Source organism: Ostrea edulis, chromosome 3, assembly GCF_947568905.1.
Source record: "Ostrea edulis chromosome 3, xbOstEdul1.1, whole genome shotgun sequence".
Classification (NCBI taxonomy): domain Eukaryota; kingdom Metazoa; phylum Mollusca; class Bivalvia; order Ostreida; family Ostreidae; genus Ostrea; species Ostrea edulis.
The window spans coordinates 55178124-55201564 of NC_079166.1; the positions used below are offsets into that span (position 1 = coordinate 55178124).

The window sequence follows — 23441 nt, forward strand, 5'->3', positions numbered from 1 at the left end:
ATTCGTGGAAAAACATATCCATTCCCATTTCATGATAATAGCATCGTTTGGACTCCCAATCTTTCCAACATTCCCGCCATAGATGCCTTTGATTGTTGATGTGACATCGTTTCTTCAGAACTACTGTGATACAATGTCGCACAGGCATTACCGCGTCATTGACTAGAATGTTTGTCCCGAAAACCTCGCGAGATTTGTACCGTTTTCATTTTTAAAAATATTTTTGTGGTGGGTCTGGTTAGTTTTTTTTTTTATTAGATGGGTCATTGTAAAATGAGTTTATTAATTTGATGGGTCATGGGGTAATTTTTTATTTTTTTTTATGGGTGCTTGGTATATACAAAAGGTGCCTCCCCCCCCCCCCCCCCCCCCCCCCCCCATGTATTTATTTCTGGAATAGCCCTTACTGTAGTAATAATAGATATGGATAAAATTTCTCAAGAAATCTAGTTTCATTTAATTGCTTGAAAAATCAAGGCCCAAAGTCAAGAAATTTACACTTCCACACTTTCAATGAATGGACCTACTGTGTTTGACCATGATGTCGTTACAGATTTTGTGCATCAGGATGTAGACATCGTCCACACTTCTGCCTATGGCTCTCTGTACGGTGGTCAGATCTTTTTCTATGTGTGCCCACAGAAACGGTAATACATTGTCATCCTGCAGGTCTGGTTTTATTACACTCTGTATAGCCTGTGTAAGTGGAGAGGAATAACACTTTATCCACCATTGAATACTCTACAGAGAGGTCATGCTTCTAACCTAAATTTCATCCACCATCAAAAACTTTATACATTGTGCTCCTAACCTAAACTTCATCCAACATCAAAAACTTTATACAGTCTGTGCTTCTAACCTATAAACTTCATCCACCATCAAAAACTTTATACAGTGTGCTCCTAACCTAAACTTCATCCAACATCAAAAACTTTATACAGTCTGTGCTTCTAACCTAAACTTCATCCACCATCAAAAACTTTATACAGTGTGCTCCTAACCTAAACTTCATCCACCATCAAAAACTTTATACAGTCTGTGCTTCTAACCTAAACTTCATCCAACATCAAAAACTTTATACAGTCTGTGCTTCTAACCTAAACTTCATCCACCATCAAAAACTTTATACAGTGTGCTCCTAACCTAAACTTCATCCACCATCAAAAACTTTATAAAGTGTGCTCCTAACCTAAACTTCATCCACCATCAAAAACTTTATACAGTGTGTGCTTCTAACCTAGATTTAATCCACCATCAAATACTCTACAGAGAGACTGGTTTGTTTTTTTATATCACATAAATGTCAGTAGTACAATTATTTTCACTGCTAATGGAGTTCAGTGGAAACAAAATATGGTAACAACACAAGCCATTAAGTCTTCACGGAATAGCAGGCCTTAAAGTAGTCTCTAAAACTGTAAACAGTTAATCAACAGTTCATAACTAACAAGTACTAGGTGTTTTAATGCAATATGTTTTGAATCTTCTAATAAAATCATACTTTAACAGTTAATTACATGTAGCTTCATTGATCATATATATCTAAACACTATGGAACTACAGTGTTAATTAGCCTCATAGAAGCCTGGGACAATCGATCTGACCTGAACATTAACACAGGCTCCCAGATACATGGCCATGTGAGTGAAGAGTCTGGTTACAGCACACTCAATAGGAGACAGACTTCTCTCAGGACTGGCTACTGCTTGTCTCCCCTCAGCGCGACCCAGAATGTGACCAGTGGCTGTCTGATCCAACCTACATATGTATATACATGACCATATAATTAGAGTACTCCAAAGGCTATTTTCAACAAGAATATCAGTAAAACTGATGGATGGTCCCTGAACTGCATCTAACCAATGAACTACTTCATATGATAAATGACTTGCACATTGATCAATAGCTATTGAAACGAAGGGATTTGTTTAATATATTAGGTATCTGTTGAGTGACCTTGACCTTTACAAAATGGCCTTTAGTGACCTTTGTCTGAAAATCTTTACTTATTACTTTATTTGTGTGACATATGATCAATACCAGTTGAAAAACTGTTGAAATAAAGAACTTTTTCCTCATTCTGATTGAACTTGACCTTTCCAAAATGACCTTGAGAGATCTTGGTCTTAAAGATCAATAACTTCTAAAACATTGTTGAAATGACATTTTTCTTCATATACAAGGAATATGATCTGAGTGATTTGACCTTTAATGACCTTAAGTGACCTTTGTCTGAGAGCCATTTGCCTGTAACTTTACTTATTTGTGTGATGTATGATCATTACCTGTTAAAAACTGTTGATTTTTCCTTATATAAGGTATATGTTACGATTGATCTGGACCTTTTGAAAAATGACCTTGATCCATACGTCCCCAGACCAAAGGAATATTTGTGATCAATTATAATAGATTTCTAATGACAGGTTTAGATTATGGGAACTTTTACATCAAAAACTGTTGAAATAAGGAATTTTTATATCTTCTGAGTGACCCTGACCTTACCAAAATGATTTTGAGAGACCTTGGTCCACAAGTCCTTGTCTCAAGAAACATGTGTGATCAATTATATCAATTTCTGATGAAATATGAGTTCGGATAGGAGGATGATTGGACTGAAGGACGGACAGACATGACGAATAATATATGTCCCCCCCCCCCCCCAAGATTTTTCAGGGAGCATAAAAATAAAAATATGAAATTCATATGCAAGTGCACATTCCATTACTTCAGTTTTCAAAATAATAATTTCAAAAAAAGATGTCAAGTTTTATCTTTTTGTTTATTGTTTTCTTTTTTTTAAATTAGTGTCTGTGGAATTCACTTTAAAATCAAGCAGCCACTGGATTATGGATTCACAATATCACTACAAAGTAATCTCAACAATGCTGAATTAAAGAAGTTAAAACACTCTAGTGATTGAAAGATTTCCTTTGGTAACTGAAATAGACTCCATAAAATCTACATCAAAGGAGAAAATAAAGTCTTGTGTACAAACCCTTGGTCTAGTATGTTGCCAGCTCGCAGTTGGTAAGACTGACCGCCGATTTCTTGGCCACAGTCCTTACACCTACCAACAGTGGCCGGTCTACCACACTGCAATAGAGAAGGCATGTAAACTTACCCATCATGTAACTGATTGGTGGGTAAAAGTTTGTGACCTTCCCCGCCTATCTCCGCACCACATTCTTTACAATGCCCTCGATAATATGGACGACCACACTACAATTTACAACATCTCCATCAAGATTCAAATCTTTAGGATTTTAAAAGTGCATGCACATATAGAGGCACTTTTCCAGATTAATCCTTCTAATACTAGCCTGTATCTGTAAATGACAGTTGAATACCGTATATACTCGCCTATAGTTTGGTTCACCTATAAGTCGACGGTTGTATATTTTGTAGGCTATTTTGGAGGGATTTGCCATTGACTCGCTTATAAGTCAGTATAACATTTTTCAAGAATCTCAGATCAATGCTCTAATGTTTTCACCTCTGTTTCAAATAATATTTTGTGAAATGTGCTGATATTTATTCATTTTCTCAACAAATCAATTTCAATAATGTACACTTAAGATGAATAAAATCATTAAAATATGTAAATACTTGTACTTTATGCATATGATCCTAGAATACATGAATAATATAATATGTCCAGTCAACGTTATAATCACGATAATCATCAGAATACGAAGTTGTTTAAAAAATACTCTGCATTACGCTGTCCAGAAAAATGCTAATCTTCTTAGGACTCACCTATAAGTCGGATATGGAGTTTTGGACCAATTTTTTACTCCCCAAGATTCGACTTATAGGTGCATGAGTATATACGGTAGCATCAACTCATGTTAATAACCATCTGACTATCTCAAAACCTTTTTAACTTAAGCTGCATGGTCTGTATTTCATCTCTGTTAAATTTCTGTAAAACTCATGTTAATAACCATCTGACAATCTCAAAACCTTTTAAACTTTAGCTACATGGTCTGCATTTCATCTCTGTTAAATTTTCTGTAAAACTCATGTTAATAACCATCTGACAATCTCAAAACCTTTTTAACTTAAGCTACATGGTCTGCATTTCATCTCTGTTAAATTTCTGTAAAACTCAGGTTAATAACCATAATTCTGACAATCTCAAAATCTGTAAAATTTTCATAAAATACAACTATGTAGGTGAGACTTCTAACAAGAATAAAACACTAAAGTACTGTAATCTGTCAATCTAACAAGAACCTCTACAGACATGAATAAAACACTAAAGTAATGTAATCTGTCAATCTAACAAGAACCACTACAGACAAGAATAAAACACTAAAGTACTGTGATCTGTCAATCTAACAAGAACCACTACAGACAAGAATAAAACACTAAAGTACTGTGATCTGTCAATCTAACTAGAACCACTACAGACATGAATAAAACACTAAAGTACTGTAATCTGTCAATCTAACAAGAACCACTACAGACATGAATAAAACACTAAAGTACTGTAATTTGTCAATCTAACAAGAACCACTACAGACATGAATAAAACACTAAAGTACTGTAATCTGTCAATCTAACAAGAACCACTACAGACATGAACAAGAGGCCCAGGGGCCTTATAGGTCACCTGAGTATCATGTAACAACCTTCCAATGTTTGAATTAGGTTTGTGTTTAAATATAAGAATTTTACTTTTGGATGGAAGAAACATTGAATAGCTATGTGGTCAGCCCCGCCTTTGCACCAGAACCCCTGACCCAGGGGCCATAAATTTCAGTTTTGAAAGAAGCATCCTTGATCATCATTATCATACTATTAGTTTGTCTACTTAATACCCAGCAGCAGAGGAGAAGATTTTCAAAGAAATAAAATGCATTTTCACTATATGATCAATAGGGCCCCACCCTAATACCAGAACCCCTGACCCAGGGGCCATGAATTTCACAATTTTGAAAGAGGCATCCTTGTTCATCATAACCATGCTATTGGTTTGTCTACTTAATACCAAAGGACAGAGAAGAAGATTTTCAAAGAAATAATGCATTTTCACTATATGACTTATAGAGCCCCACCCTAGCACCAGAACCCCTGATCCAGGGGCCATGAATTTCACAATTTTTAACAAGAGGTACTGTGAGCAATGCTCACTAAGAATACCCGCTGCTTACCCCAATCTCCCAAAGAGTGTTGGTAATACGTATAAACTACCTCTTTTCTGAGTGTTGCTACTTCGATGTCCAGTGCGCATGACCTTTAACCTTTTGACCCCAAAATCGATAGAGAACATCTTCATCCCATGGGTAGTCCATATGTATGATATGGTGACTGTAGGTGGAAAGGATAACGCTTTAGAGCCCAGAAACCATATTGCTACTTCAATGTCCAGTGCGCTTGACCTTTAACCTTTTGACCCCAAAATCGATAGGGAACATCTTCATCCCATGGGTAGTCCATATGTTTGATATGGTGACTGTAGGGGGAAAGGATAATGCTTTAGAGCCTGGAAACCATATTGCTACTTCAATGTCCAGTGCGCTTGACCTTTGACCTTTTGACCCCAAAATCGATAAGGAACATCTTCATCCCATGGGTAGTCCATATGTTTGATATGGTGACTGTAGGGGGAAAGGATAACGCTTTAGAGCCCAGAAACCATATTGCTACTTCAATGTCCAGTGCGCTTGACCTTTGACCTTTTAACCCCAAAATCGATAGGGAACATCTTCATCCCATGGGTAGTCCATATATATGATATGGTGACGGTAGGTGGAAAGGATAATGCTTTAGAGCCCGGAAACCATTGCGTCTACAGACGGACGGATGGATGGACAGACAACCCGATTCCAGTATACCCCCCCCCCACCACTTGTTGCGGGGGGTATAAAGAGGCATCCTTGCTCATCATTACCATGCTATTAGTTTGTCTACTTAATACCCAGAGACAGAGAAGAAGATTTTCAAAGAATTTCTACATTTTCACTATATGACCAATAGAGCCCTACCCTAACACAAGAACCCCTGCCCCAGGGGCCATGAATTTCACAATTTTGGTAGAGGGCTCAACGCTCATTATAATTATGCCCACAGTTTGCCTTCTTGATGTCCAGGAGTAAAGGAGAAGATTTTTTAAAATTACACTCATTTTGATGGTTTTTGCCCCACCCCTCAGGCCCCAGGGGGGCAGGGACCACGAATTTCACAATTTTTGTTCCCCTTCACCCACAGATGCTATATGCCAAAATTGGTTGAAATTGGTTCAGGGGTTTCAGAGAAGAAGCTGAAAATGTTCAAATGTTAACGCACGACGAACGACGACGGACAAAAACAGATAGCAATAGGTCACCAGAATGAATTCAGGTGACCTAATAAAACACTAAAGTACTGTAATCTGTCAATCTAACAAGAACCTCTACAGACATGAATAAAACACTAAAGTACTGTAATCTGTCAATCTAACAAGAACCACTACAGACATGAATAAAACACTAAAGTACTGTAATCTGTCAATCTAACAAGAACCACTACAGACATGAATAAAACACTAAAGTACTGTAATCTGTCAATCTAACAAGAACCACTACAGACATGAATAAAACACTAAAGTACTGTAATCTGTCAATCTAACAAGAACCACTACAGACATGAATAAATCACTAAAGTACTGTAATCTGTCAATCTACAGGGCTTGAAGCTAACTTTTTATGTCACCAGTCCAGCTGGAATGATGGGGTATATTTTCAACCAGTCTGCAGAAGAATTTACCAGTCCAACAGAGTTTTCCAGAAATAATTAAACATATTTCGTTAATGTTATCAAAATGAAATTTAACTCAATATGCCTCAGACAATATTGTAACACTTAAATGTGGGATTTATATTTACGAATCAGATTCGTCTGATATCTTCAGATCGAAGCATGCCAAATGTGTGTATAAAATTTCAAAAGTATATTTTCCAAAATGATGCTTTAGAAAATTAACCAGTCCCATCGGACTGACAAAAACAAATGTCAGTCAGTCCGCCAGACTTTTAACCAGTCAAAGACTGACGGGCATATGTTAATTTCGAGTCCTGATCTAACAAGAACCACTACAGACATGAATAAAACACTAAAGTACTGTAATCTGTCAATCTAACAAGAACCACTACAGACATGAATAAAACACTAAAGTACTGTAATCTGTCAATCTAACAAGAACCACTACAGACATGAACAAGAGGCCCAGGGGACCTAATAAAACACTAAAGTACTGTAATCTGTCAATCTAACAAGAACCACTACAGACATGAATAAAACACTAAAGTACTGTAATCTGTCAATCTAACAAGAACCACTACAGACATGAATAAAACACTAAAGTACTGTAATCTGTCAATCTAACAAGAACATCTATAGACAAGAATAAAACACTAAAGTACTGTAATCTGTCAATCTAACAAGAACCACTACAGACATGAATAAAACACTAAAGTACTGTAATCTGTCAATCTAACAAGAACCACTACAGACATGAATAAAACACTAAAGTACTGTAATCTGTCAATCTAACAAGAACCTCTACAGACATGAATAAAACACTAAAGTACTGTAATCTGTCAATCTAACAAGAACCACTACAGACAAGAATAAAACACTAAAGTACTGTAATTTGTCAATCTAACAAGAACCACTACAGACATGAATAAAACACTAAAGTACTGTAATCTGTCAATCTAACAAGAACCTCTACAGACATGAATAAAACACTAAAGTACTACATGTATAACCAATCATTCAGCACATTATGATTCATGCAGGTAGTCACACAGAGTTAGTTAGTTAGTTACAGCTGCAGCACACACGAGTTCATTAAATTAGCACGTGCAATTATTGGAGTGTGGTCATCTAATTAACAAACATTAATTAAATAGCATATCTCATTATACACGTACTGTACATGGACTTACATGTATATTGACTCAATCAAAATATAGCATACTGTAGAATCATTTAAATTCGTGGGGGCCAATTTTCGTGGATTGCTGAATTTTTACGAGTTTGTGGGGACGTGATTTTGTGGATTTATATATTTGTAAGAAATTTAAGATACCTCTGGAATGTCTTTATTCGTTGAGGATGTAAATTCGTGGGTGAGGGGTACCCATGAATTCCATGAAAATTGAGTCACCACGAATTCTAATGATTCCACAGTATGCTTTCCAATAATTATACAACCAATAATGAATGAGTACTGTACAATTATACAACCAATAATGAATGAGTACTGTACAATTATACAACCAATAATGAATGAGTACTGTACAATTATACAACCAATAATGAATGAGTACTGTACTTTTGGATTTCAATATACAACTTGTAGACATGCATGTATATGTGCTAGCAGTGTACATAAATTAGTACAAGGTTGGCACTGTATAAAAGTATATTTACACTACAGTAAAGTCAGGACTTCATTTCTACATACATTCTAAAGGCTGTCTTGATGTAAAAATTAAGTTTTTGCTACTTAGTATATAATCTTGTTTTCTATACTGTAGTATATTTACATAATGATGAATAAACTGAATTTTTTTCTTGCTGATAAATCTGACAATATCACAACATGTGGAAATCAAGTTATTTTCAGTATCTAATTCTCTGAGTACTAAAAACAAAATGCATCAATACATGTTCCATGCCGTACAATCTTATTAAACAGTCTTCAAATAATCTATAATTAGAAAACTAGAAGTAAAATTTCAAAAAGTAAAATTGTGCAGGAACACATCATTAGTAGATCTGAGGGAAAAAACTTACATTGCCAATTATGTAGGGATGACCGTTTGGGCAACCTGAAGAGAGATAGATAAATTCAATCATTAAAAACAGTATATCAATGTTGTTACTGTGGGCATGAAGTTGTATTACTTTTCTCACTCTTTAAATTCAAAGAGTAAATGCAGGAATTTAAAATACAGGAAAATCTTGTTAGTTATATTCCTTAAGTTTGTCACTGTCCATAAAAATATATCAGGTGGAACAAATAAACCATCTACACGAATACAGTGGAGCCTTGGTAATCCGGACGCCATTAATCCGGACGCTTCACCTTCCGGACGATTTTTCTAGGGAACGGAATTTTTATACATTATTTTGCATCACTAATCCGGAAATTCGCGTTCCGGATCCGAACGGTCACTTTTTACTACAAAACGTTATAATGCATTGAAAATTGCACTGTTAATCCGGACGGTAATTTTGTTTAAGGGAAGGTCTGTGTCGGACAATTTTAGCAAGGTGTCAATTATAAAGAAAACAAGCCAAACTGTCTAATTGAAGCGATTACCTGTACCCTGTCAACACCTCCCTATAATTAAGTGGTGTGTGATGATATGTCAATTAGATAGCACGTGCCGATCGAGACATTGTATTGCCAATTTTCGCACATAAGATATTTATTGCGTGTAGTGTTGAATTTTGTATATAAATCTGTAGCATATTATTCTATAGTCTTGATCAATACGTAGCCTAATAGTATTAATAAATTAAGCATGCCGTAATGATAATTTTGTTAACTGCTACATGTGCTACACATATCAATTGTACTGATTCGTAAATTGATTATCGGCTTATGCAAATCTAAAGAGTGTAGATTATACTTCTAGATTCTGGATTTTATACTGTTGATTGGCTTGAAATATACATGTTATGTTCATGCACATGTATATGTAGTAAGTTTTTAACGTTCAGAATGTCACGCATGTAGAATGTACCTGTGTATGATTGATTCTTGTTACGATGTTGTAGAGCTTTATTGCTTTCGAATTTTTAAATTCTGGGTAGAAGTGAGAAAATTACCATTTTAAGGAAAATGACAATTAAATTTTGTATGTACCCGTAATGTTAGTTTCACCCGAGTTTTGTTCCGTTATTATCGCATCATGAAAATAATAGGTGCGCGTGGCTAGATCAAAGCAGCAGTAGGTCTTGATATTACGAGCTTAAATGATTTTTGTTCTCCCGATATTGTCTTGAATAATTATAGAATAAGAAATATAAACTCTGGCAGATGGAATTTTGGTCTAAGAATGTTGTCAACTGACATGATAATCACGAAATTTTTATATCAACTTTGGACGATGAAGATTGTTTTAACAGACTGCCGAACCTGTGAATCGTGACAGATGGAAATTACAAGTAAAAGTGTGATGAAATGTTTGAAGTGTAAATGATTATGTTAGTTACTAATGATTCATTTACTTATAGTTACATAAAGTGCTTCATTATTTGGTTTAGTGTATACAGTACACAGTTCTGTATATTTATTTGTAGGGCTCATATATATGTACAATGTAAGCACAGGCAAATACACTGAACACGTATCAAATTTTAGTGCTTTGAAGTACATGTAAATGTTAACATCATCATAATTTATTTACTTATGCTAATGGTCAAATCCAATGATAGAATGTGTTTAATTCACTATGCATCAATAAAGTAGGCATATATTGGTTACTTAATATGTAAAGATAGAAAATATGCGATTCAATTATCCGGACGCTTCATTTATCCGGACGATTTTGCTGGGAACCAAAGTGTCCGGATTAATGAGGCTCCACTGTATACCAATTAAGGCTTCATCAACACAAAATATTTACGTAGACGGTCAGTAATAAATCTATAATCAATGTTTTATTTTATCGAGTACTGTAGTGTATTACCATAGACTAATTCCACAGAATGTCAATCTGTATCATGGTCATGCTTGTTTAAATTTCACAAAGCGTCAAGAAATCTGAATCATGATCATGCTTGTTTAAATTCACAGAATGTCAAGAAATCTGCATTATGGTCATGCTTGTTTAAACTGTTTACAACCTTCAAGTCATGTCTCAAATGAAAGGGGTAAAACTTACACTGAGCTATATTAAACATGACCTATCATAAATCTGTAGTAAAAAGGCATCTTAATCCATTAGTATTTTTTGGTACAGAAATTTTAGACAGTTTGCATGTGATGAAAGCCTTTATCCAATGACAGAGTGACATTTTCGTCCAGGACAAAATAAATAAATTTTAGCGTTATACCAATACTGATCCGAACTTTGTAAAGAATAATTCATTTGGTCATAAAAAGGGAGTAAAATTCATATTGGTTGAAGACCAGATTTCAGTTCAATCTTATACAAAGGGCCCCAGTCTGATTATGATGGTACTGGGATATGATAATGAGTCAAGGTATAGTATTTTAAAGACCCAATTTTAAGTTAACACCCCAAAATTTTACCTGTATGATGATCAATGATAAGCCGTCTGTCAATCATTTAACAATAGATCTCAGGTGGAGTGACATCTGCAGAGACTGTGGTCTGCAGCTACCCCAGAGAGGTGTTTTGATAACAATATCCGTCAATAATTATGGGCATTCTTTAGATCTTTAGGAAGCCCAATACACCAGAGTTTTGATCACATTGACCTGTCCACAACAGAGGGGAGGTGTAGACTGTGTGTCAGCTCATTATACACTATGACCACAGAAACACTGCAGATGGCCCTGAGACACTTCCTGTGTATATCAAAAGTATACACTGCATCCTGATCTTTTGGCCAGGTAAATTTCTGATAGATAACTAAGGCCATACACAAGCTCTGCCCATATCCAGTGATCCCTGAAGAAACCATAACGTATTATTTTTGGGTCTTTAATCAGACTGCAATTAGGGCCCATAACTTGCATGTATAATAGAAGACCAGATTTTCAGTACAATCCTATACAAATGGCCCGTTAATAGAAGATCATATTTTCAGTGCAAATTAAGGACCCGTGACTTACGACAGATGACCAGATTTTCAGTTCTATCCTACAGAAAGGGGTCCATAACTTACGACAGATGACCAGATTTTCAGTTCTATCCTACACAAAGGGGTCTGTAACTTACGACAGATGACCAGATTTTCAGTTCTACACAAAGGGGTCCGTAACTTACGATAGAAAACAGGATTTTCATCACCGCCTTGTCTGGCTGCCAACAAGGCCTCTTTGATCTCGGCAACATCATCTTGTGGCATGGTGGGCAGGAAGGCTCTCTAGAGTGAAAGTTTACATTGAAAAATCATAAACAAGTTTAACATTGAATGACTTATAAAGCTAAAACTGTCTCATTGAAACTAAGCTCCTCTCAGCATGTATGATGACTGAATTAGGTGTTCATATTTCTAAGTATTTATCTACATTGTATTATTAGTTTACATAAGAAACCTACCTACAGTTTGTTCAGAAAATGAAGCTGAGGGAAGAATCTAAGATATTTTTGTGAAGCAAATGTGACCCAAACTGCCAAGCCCTATTGTAGCATGGCTAATGTTAACATGACCTTGACCTAACTATGCTTTGACCTTGTCTTTTCACATGACCCTATAAATATTTTGTATATACGATACAATATGTACTTCAAAATTATGAGCAAGGTAAAAGTTGTGGACAAACATGCAGATAGACATATCAAAAATATTATCAATGAAAATGTTCTACATCCACTGCACCTCACCCCCCCCCTCCCCCCCCCTACACCTCACACACACCCACAACACCTCACCCCCACTACACCTCACACACACACCCCGCTACACCTCACATACCCACTACACCTCACACACACCCCACTACATCTCACACACACCCACTACACCTCACACCCACCCACTACACCTCACACATACCCACTACATCTCACATACCCGCTACACCTCACACACACACACCCGCTACACCTCACACACACCCACTACACCTCACACATACCCACTACATCTCACACACCCTCTACACCTCACACACACACCCACTACACCTCACACACACACACCCACTACACCTCACACACACCCACTACACCTCATACACCCCACTACACCTCACACATACCCACTACATCTCACACACCCTCTACACCTCACACAACCCACTACACCTCACACACACACCCGCTACACCTCACACACACCCACTACACCTCACACACACACACTACACCTCACACATACCCACTACACCTCACACACACACACCCACCCACTACACCTCACACACACACCCTCTACATCTCACACACACACCCACTACACCTCACACACACCTGCTACACCTCACACACACTCGATGCACCTCATACACACCCGCTGCATTTCACACACACTCCACTTTACCTCACACCCACTATACTTCACACACACCCGCTGCACCTCACACACATCCACTACACCTCACACACATCCACTACACCTCATACACACCCACTACACCTCAACCCCCATTCACCTCACACACACCTGCTGCACCTCATACACACCTGCATGTCTTGTGGCTGTTGAACCAGTCTGTTGAGGGGTTCTAACAGTGTCCTCTCATCAGGGATCTGTAACAGAGTGATGAAGAAGTGGTTCAACATACACAGTGTGTTCTGATGGCCAAGATCCATACCCTCCTGGACGGTCAGCTGGGGGTTTCTCCTCCAGAGGTTGTTTGTACAAAGTGCTCTTGGCAGATCAACCTGAAAAAGATGACACAAAGTAAAAGTTTATAGTGAGAACAAGTAGATTCCCCTGCTTCATTTCATTTGTGTTTTTTAAACGGGGGAAACATTCTACAAAAGGACTCTTCATGCAGTTTCATTCAGTGCTATAAATCACGATATTGAAAATGCCATCCAGAGACAATATGTGGTCTTTTGTGAGCTGGTGACCTTGATCATTGGATCATAAAAGTGATGGAGGTTATCCTTTTGTGATTAAGACCATTAATGTGAAATCTAATCAATGATTTTTGAGAGTTCATCTGCAAATCATCTCTAAGGCTTATTGTAAGAAACAGTGACCTTAATGGTTTCTACCTAAAATCAACCGAGGTGATCCTGAAGTCTTGGTTACCCTACATATAAAGTTCCATTGTTAAATCTCAAACAAGATATCATCTGGAAACAATTTCTCACACTGTGACCTTGACCTTCTGAACTAAAGCTTACACAGTATTTGATATACTATCCAGAAACCAAATCAGACCCAAATCAATTTTTCCCTCAGCCAGAGGTACAGCTCAATATATCCCTCAGCCAGAGGGACAGCTCAATATATCCCTCAGCCAGAGGGACACCTCAATATATCCCTCAGCCAGAGGGAAAACTCAATATATCCCTCAGCCAGGGGGACAACTCGATATATTCCTCAGCCAGAGGGACAACTAGTAGGGTTTTCCTAGGAACATGCATCGCCTGCAGGTGGATAAATAGAACTAAGGTGTAAACGAAATGTTACTCACAAACAGAATACACATACTTAATATCATATCCTATCTCTTACAGTTCCAATTACTCACAAACAGAATACACAGTCCCAAGTGTGACAAACAGATAGATGACAAAGTGATTTCTAAGCGTAAACATGCTCTGCAAGTGCAAATCTAGTAATCTGTATAAATAAACATCTTAGTAATGTTAACCTGCATCCATGTGTATGCAAGCTGTTTTATGTGAAAAGCTATTTTTTCATGTTCACATATAAGATGCCATAAAAAGAATAAAGATTACAAGTGCATGAAATCTTAATTAATCTATGCAAAGTCTTTGCTATCATTTTTCTTTGATATTTAATATTTTGTTATATTTCATACCTGATTTGCAAACATGGGATGTTGTGCCAAAAACTGATGAAGAAGTTCAACAGCCTGTAAAAAAATCAAAAGTTTACAAGAAATAATCTTTTGACCTACCTCATTATCCAACTAATGGCAACAGTTCCCCTCCTTACACATTCAACAACTTTCCAAGCACGAAAACATTTCATTATAATTTGATTTATGTCATGCGTAACATGCAATTTGATTGCCTATAAGCAACATACTTTATTTCTAAATAACATAACTTGCTAAATAAAGCACTGAAATCACTTGTTAAAATTCATGTTGAAAACACAATAAAAAGCATGTTCATCAACTAAGTTAAGAATTTAAATCTCTAGGAATAGCAAACTCTGTTATGGGATTATAACACTGTTTATAAACTATTCGCAGTTTATAAACCTATTAATAATCTGCACCAAGTCATGATAAAACACGGTAACATAATCTGCAATCAGACTCATATTTTAATTAACGCATCATCGTGACAGTCTGACATGACATGACTGTCTACTGCACCATTATCATACAAATTACAAATCTTAACTTACCGCTGGAGTAACTCTTCTCCTACTTTCTGGGTACAGACAGGACAACGTTATCTCCCTTAACATAGCCAGGAGGACCAGCGTTCTCTTCTGGTAATCTGGTACCTTGACAGCCTGTATATTAAACCACGTCAACACAATGTAAAAAACGTTCATAATAAAACCATATCATAAAATAACTAACAATTAAACATTGACAGAATGAAAAACAAGACACTGTAAATTTAACCCTTATTAAGTTAAAGAGACATTTTCCACAACTTCATTGTATGTTTTTTAACATTTATTGATAAAATACTGAAATTTTGAACAGTTTGAAAGCATTATAATTATGCTCTCCACTGCACTTTGAAGACTATCCATAATTCAAGGTTTTTTCATGGTGACTTGGACTTTTGTGCTATATGATATTTTTTTTTTTCAAGGAAATTATTTTAATTCCTTTGGGTGTTTGTGTGTGTTATATTTGAATACTCCCCTTTTCAATAATGGGATTATTCCCTGTTTCTGATAATTAAGTAGTTTTGAGACTTACTTATCCAGCAGTATCTTCACGTCTAGTCTTATGTTTGTTTCGCCTAGCTCTCATATAATTTAACTAAACTGTTACAATAAAATTTGAGAAAGTTGTGGTAAAATTTCACTTCATGAATTTTGCTCAATATGAGCTGTATAATGTCTCTTTAATTTTTATGTCCTCGCATATTTTAAGGCTTCTGATTTACAAAATTATACTGTAAATCATATACCACCAGTATTTCTATGTGATAAAATAAAATAAAGCATTGGTGGGATCTTAATTTTAAGGTTTGTGAGATTCCATGGAGTGTGTGATCTGAATTTTATGCTTGAAGAGCTGTCCTTCTTTGCAGCCATTCATCCTCCATTTGTGCCCTTGATCCCTTCCACCCCCCCCCCCAAAAAACCCCTCACTTTTAACTCCTGCACTGTGGGTTATTTTAAAGGACACAACGCATGTTTCAAAACTTTTTCATTTTTTCAGCAAAATTAATTCTTCTCATGCCTAAAACTACTTTAAATGTGTTTTAAATGAAATATTTTGCGTAGTTTTCGAGTTTGAAAGCGATGAAATTCAAATCTTGCGATATGCATATTTACTTTCGCTATTTTACACGCCATTATGTGTGACGTCATATGCGCCCTCAGGTTTAAAAACATCTATTAGCCATTTCATAAACTGATTAGATTTAATCAACAAAAAACCAATTATCACATTGACGGCTTGTAAATAATATTGCATTACGATGTTTTGTGCCGTGCTTGGATGTACTAGTTGTCGATAGAAAGGATTTAGACTGAGTATTTTTCAATTTTTCGAAGGAAGGTACGAGAAAACAGATGTGGATAATTTTTTGTTGGAGCAAGAATTTTACCTTTAAAAATACACCCAGTCAGCTTTTCAAAAATCGCTTGAACAGAGACCCTTATAAACTGCGATAAAATGGATATATCGAAGCTTATAAGCACTACATAATTCTGTTCTGGTCTTCAAATTCAATACACACTCGGATCAACTGACCTTCACCTTGTCAGTAACAACATATACCCGGTATAATGTGCTTCCAGTTTCTACCAAATGGTAGATTAACAAACATTTTAAAGATACAAAATAATTGAACTTTTAATTATATAAGTAAAAGAATATTGTATTTCCAAACTTTAAATTGAATTATAAAATTATTTCTCATTGAACTCGTAACATCTTTCAAGAGTGCGTCAGTATAACGCCGTGCTCCCACTTCCTAACGACGTGCAGATCACAATTCAAAAATATAATAATAAGATTGCTTCATTAAAATAAAATAATATAATTTCCACTTTAAATTTGATTACTTTTACTGATTTGTGTGTGTTGTTTCTTTTTCCCTCTTTCCGAAATGCACTCGGCCGTGATAATAGCTTGGCATAGGACGTAGTTGTCAACAATGTAACGTATTATAATTTGTCCAATCCAAAAATAAATAATTATTGCACTGTTTATATTTGGGGGAAAAAACAGCGCCAATTACAGATGTATAAAGGGATAACATTATCAAACAGTTAGTAGACAGCGACCCATATATACATTATTTACTCGCAATATTGCCTATTTCATACACGATTTCCTTGCTATATTTGGGTATTTACATCGCTATATGTATGTACTGGTGGCAAAAACATATAAAACTCGAAAAATTTGTCAACATCGATGTAATGTTGCCCATGGTGAATAAATTAGGCCCCTAAAAGCTGAGTTTTTAATAATATCTCACACTACTTCTACAATCCGAAGGGTGCAATCGACATCACTGTACCACGTGACTACCTACCTAATTAACTAGACTTTTTGAAATCGGGGCTTAGACTCAAGTCTATATTGTGGTTAATTATCGCAAAATTTTGGCAAACGAACTATTAGAATTAATTACTATAAGCATAAAGAAGATATCTGAAAATAATTCAAACTTTTGCCAAAAACATTCATTAGCCATGATGAAAACAAATTTATACAAAACTCTTGTTCTCTACAATACTTCCACAGCAGTACTGTATGACATTGAATTGTTCTAATGGCTACCTCTACATCAGTACTGTATGATATTGTTCTCTCTACATCAGTACTGTATGATATTGTACTCTACATCAGTACTGTATGATATTGTTCTCTATATCAGTACTGTATGATATTGTACTCTACATTAGTACTGTATGATATTGTTCTCTACATTAGTACTGTATGATATTGTTCTCTACATTAGTACTGTATGATATTGTTCTCTACATCAGTACTGTATGATATTGTTCTCTACATTAGTACTGTATGATATTGTTCTCTCTACATCAGTACCGTATGATATTGTTCTCTATATCAGTACCGTATGATATTGTTCTCTCTACATCAGTACTGTATGATATTGTTCTCTCTACATCAGTACTGTATGATATTGTTCTCTACATCAGTACTGTATGACATTGTTCTCTACATCAGTACTGTATGATATTGTTCTCTACATCAGTACTGTATGATATTGTTCTCTACATCAGTACTGTATGATATTGTTCTCTACATCAGTACTGTATGATATTGTTCTCTCTTTTTCAGTACTGTATGATATTGTACTCTACATCAGTACTGTATGATATTGTACTCTACATCAGTACTGTATGATATTGTTCTCTCTACATCAGTACTGTATGATATTGTTCTCTCTACATCAGTACTGTATGATATTGTTCTCTACATCAGTACTGTATGATATTGTACTCTACATCAGTACTGTATGATATTGTTCTCTACATTAGTACTGTATGATATTGTTCTCTATATCAGTACTGTATGATATTGTTCTCTCTACATCAGTACTGTATGATATTGTTCTCTCTACATCAGTACTGTATGATATTGTTCTCTACATCAGTACTGTATGATATTGTACTCTACATCAGTACTGTATGATATTGTTCTCTACATCAGTACTGTATGATATTGTTCTCTACATCAGTACTGTATGATATTGTTCTCTCTACATCAGTACTGTATGATATTGTTCTCTACATCAGTACTGTATGATATTGTTCTCTCTACATCAGTACTGTATGATATTGTTCTCTACATCAGTACTGTATGATATTGTTCTCTACATTAGTACTGTATGATATTGTTCTCTCTACATCAGTACCGTATGATATTGTTCTCTATATCAGTACCGTATGATATTGTTCTCTCTACATCAGTACTGTATGATATTGTTCTCTCTACATTAGTACTGTATGATATTGTTCTCTACATCAGTACTGTATGATATTGTTCTCTACATTAGTACTGTATGATATTGTTCTCTCTACATCAGTACCGTATGATATTGTTCTCTACATTAGTACTGTATGATATTGTTCTCTCTACATCAGTACTGTATGATATTGTTCTCTATATCAGTACTGTATGATATTGTTCTCTACATCAGTACTGTATGATATTGTTCTCTCTACATCAGTACTGTATGATATTGTTCTCTACATCAGTACTGTATGATATTGTACTCTCTACATCAGTACTGTATGATATTGTTCTCTATATCAGTACTGTATGATATTGTTCTCTCTACATTAGTACTGTATGATATTGTTCTCTCTACATCAGTACTGTATGATATTGTTCTCTCTACATCAGTACTGTATGATATTGTTCTCTACATCAGTACTGTATGATATTGTTCTCTCTACATCAGTACTGTATGATATTGTTCTCTCTACATCAGTACTGTATGATATTGTTCTCTACATCAGTACTGTATGATATTGTTCTCTCTACATCAGTACTGTATGATATTGTACTCTCTACATCAGTACTGTATGATATTGTTCTCTCTACATCAGTACTGTATGATATTGTTCTCTACATCAGTACTGTATGATATTGTACTCTACATCAGTACTGTATGATATTGTTCTCTACATCAGTACTGTATGATATTGTACTCTCTACATTAGTACTGTATGATATTGTTCTCTACATCAGTACTGTATGATATTGTTCTCTCTACATCAGTACTGTATGATATTGTTCTCTACATCAGTACTGTATGATATTGTTCTCTACATCAGTACTGTATGATATTGTTCTCTCTACATCAGTACTGTATGATATTGTTCTCTACATTAGTACTGTATGATATTGTTCTCTACATTAGTACTGTATGATATTGTTCTCTCTACATCAGTACTGTATGATATTGTTCTCTCTACATCAGTACTGTATGATATTGTTCTCTACATCAGTACTGTATGATATTGTTCTCTACATTAGTACTGTATGATATTGTTCTCTCTACATCAGTACCGTATGATATTGTTCTCTATATCAGTACCGTATGATATTGTTCTCTCTACATCAGTACTGTATGATATTGTTCTCTCTACATTAGTACTGTATGATATTGTTCTCTACATCAGTACTGTATGATATTGTTCTCTACATTAGTACTGTATGATATTGTTCTCTCTACATCAGTACCGTATGATATTGTTCTCTACATTAGTACTGTATGATATTGTTCTCTCTACATCAGTACTGTATGATATTGTTCTCTATATCAGTACTGTATGATATTGTTCTCTACATCAGTACTGTATGATATTGTTCTCTCTACATCAGTACTGTATGATATTGTTCTCTACATCAGTACTGTATGATATTGTACTCTCTACATCAGTACTGTATGATATTGTTCTCTATATCAGTACTGTATGATATTGTTCTCTCTACATTAGTACTGTATGATATTGTTCTCTCTACATCAGTACTGTATGATATTGTTCTCTCTACATCAGTACTGTATGATATTGTTCTCTACATCAGTACTGTATGATATTGTTCTCTCTACATCAGTACTGTATGATATTGTTCTCTCTACATCAGTACTGTATGATATTGTTCTCTACATCAGTACTGTATGATATTGTTCTCTCTACATCAGTACTGTATGATATTGTACTCTCTACATCAGTACTGTATGATATTGTTCTCTCTACATCAGTACTGTATGATATTGTTCTCTACATCAGTACTGTATGATATTGTACTCTACATCAGTACTGTATGATATTGTTCTCTACATCAGTACTGTATGATATTGTACTCTCTACATTAGTACTGTATGATATTGTTCTCTACATCAGTACTGTATGATATTGTTCTCTCTACATCAGTACTGTATGATATTGTTCTCTACATCAGTACTGTATGATATTGTTCTCTACATCAGTACTGTATGATATTGTTCTCTCTACATCAGTACTGTATGATATTGTTCTCTACATTAGTACTGTATGATATTGTTCTCTACATTAGTACTGTATGATATTGTTCTCTACATTAGTACTGTATGATATTGTTCTCTCTACATCAGTACTGTATGATATTGTTCTCTACATCAGTACTGTATGATATTGTTCTCTCTACATCAGTACTGTATGATATTGTTCTCTCTACATCAGTACTGTATGATATTGTTCTCTACATCAGTACTGTATGATATTGTTCTCTACATCAGTACTGTATGATATTGTTCTCTACATCAGTACTGTATGATATTGTTCTCTACATCAGTACTGTATGATATTGTTCTCTCTTTTTCAGTACTGTATGATATTGTACTCTACATCAGTACTGTATGATATTGTACTCTACATCAGTACTGTATGATATTGTTCTCTCTACATCAGTACTGTATGATATTGTTCTCTCTACATCAGTACTGTATGATATTGTACTCTACATCAGTACTGTATGATATTGTTCTCTACATTAGTACTGTATGATATTGTTCTCTATATCAGTACTGTATGATATTGTTCTCTCTACATCAGTACTGTATGATATTGTTCTCTCTACATCAGTACTGTATGATATTGTTCTCTACATCAGTACTGTATGATATTGTACTCTACATCAGTACTGTATGATATTGTTCTCTACATCAGTACTGTATGATATTGTTCTCTACATCAGTACTGTATGATATTGTTCTCTCTACATCAGTACTGTATGATATTGTTCTCTACATCAGTACTGTATGATATTGTTCTCTCTACATCAGTACTGTATGATATTGTTCTCTACATCAGTACTGTATGATATTGTTCTCTACATCAGTACTGTATGATATTGTTCTCTCTACATCAGTACTGTATGATATTGTTCTCTCTACATCAGTACTGTATGATATTGTTCTCTACATCAGTACTGTATGATATTGTTCTCTACATCAGTACTGTATGATATTGTACTCTATATCAGTACTGTATGATATTGTTCTCTCTACATCAGTACTGTATGATATTGTTCTCTCTACATCAGTACTGTATGATATTGTTCTCTCTACATCAGTACTGTATGATATTGTACTCTACATCAGTACTGTATGATATTGTTCTCTCTACATCAGTACTGTATGATATTGTTCTCTCTACATCAGTACTGTATGATATTGTACTCTACATCAGTACTGTATGATATTGTACTCTACATCAGTACTGTATGATATTGTACTCTACATCAGTACTGTATGATATTGTTCTCTACATCAGTACTGTATGATATTGTTCTCTCTACATCAGTACTGTATGATATTGTTCTCTACATCAGTACTGTATGATATTGTTCTCTCTACATCAGTACTGTATGATATTGTACTCTACATCAGTACTGTATGAAATTGTTCTCTCTACATCAGTACTGTATGATATTGTACTCTACATCAGTACTGTATGATATTGTTCTCTATATCAGTACTGTATGATATTGTTCTCTCTACATCAGTACTGTATGATATTGTTCTCTCTATATCAGTACTGTATGATATTGTTCTCTCTACATCAGTACTGTATGATATTGTACTCTACATCAGTACTGTATGAAATTGTTCTCTCTACATCAGTACTGTATGATATTGTACTCTACATCAGTACTGTATGATATTGTTCTCTATATCAGTACTGTATGATATTGTTCTCTCTACATCAGTACTGTATGATATTGTTCTCTCTATATCAGTACTGTATGATATTGTTCTCTACATCAATATTGTGCGATATTGTTCTCTATGTCTACTGATGCCTACCTCTATAGCAGTATTGAAAGTGTCCATGTTCTGTGCCAGTACTGCCTGGGTCAGCTTCTCCCTCACTGCCTTGTAGTGGTCCCCACATACAATAAACCGGTCACTGCACTCAACAATCTGTACAAAGTATTCAACCCACATACAATAAACCGGTCACTGCACTCAACAATCTGTACAAAGTATTCAACCCACATACAATAAACCGGTCACTGCACTCAACGATCTGTACAAAGTATTCCACCCACACACAATAAACCGGTCACTGCACTCAACGATCTGTACAAAGAATTCAAACTCATTTCATGTCGTTATACAGAAAGAATGCACCAACAGTATTCTGGTCATTATCAAACTCATTATAAGAGACCTTGATTATATTTTTTATTTGAGAATCGCTGACAGGAAATGCATTTGCGACAGGTGATATTTACAAGTGAACAAATAACCACACCTTATAATACAAATAGCTGGTTCATAGAGGACAGATATTTACAAGAAAGTGAACCAAGTGGTAAACAAGAGCAACGCCAACATGGCATAATACGCCCGTAGATTTTGCTCAAGGAAAACATATTTTAGTGGGATTCATATTTTATTGAAGTAAGCACTGTCCTCTGTGAGCTAATTCAT

At 35.3% G+C, this 23441-nt stretch overlaps 1 protein-coding gene across 1 annotated transcript in view; it reads right to left on the bottom strand.

Moving 5' to 3' along the window:
- Positions 1 to 23441, bottom strand: part of LOC125675157 (E3 ubiquitin-protein ligase rnf213-alpha-like) — a 204074-nt gene that overhangs the window by 14905 nt on the left and 165728 nt on the right. Inside the window, 9 exon segments of the mRNA XM_056158173.1 lie at positions 528 to 696; positions 1605 to 1758; positions 2996 to 3093; positions 8788 to 8822; positions 11958 to 12057; positions 13320 to 13520; positions 14636 to 14689; positions 15193 to 15303; positions 22812 to 22928. Of these exon segments, the coding sequence (XP_056014148.1) occupies positions 528 to 696; positions 1605 to 1758; positions 2996 to 3093; positions 8788 to 8822; positions 11958 to 12057; positions 13320 to 13520; positions 14636 to 14689; positions 15193 to 15303; positions 22812 to 22928 (1039 nt within the window).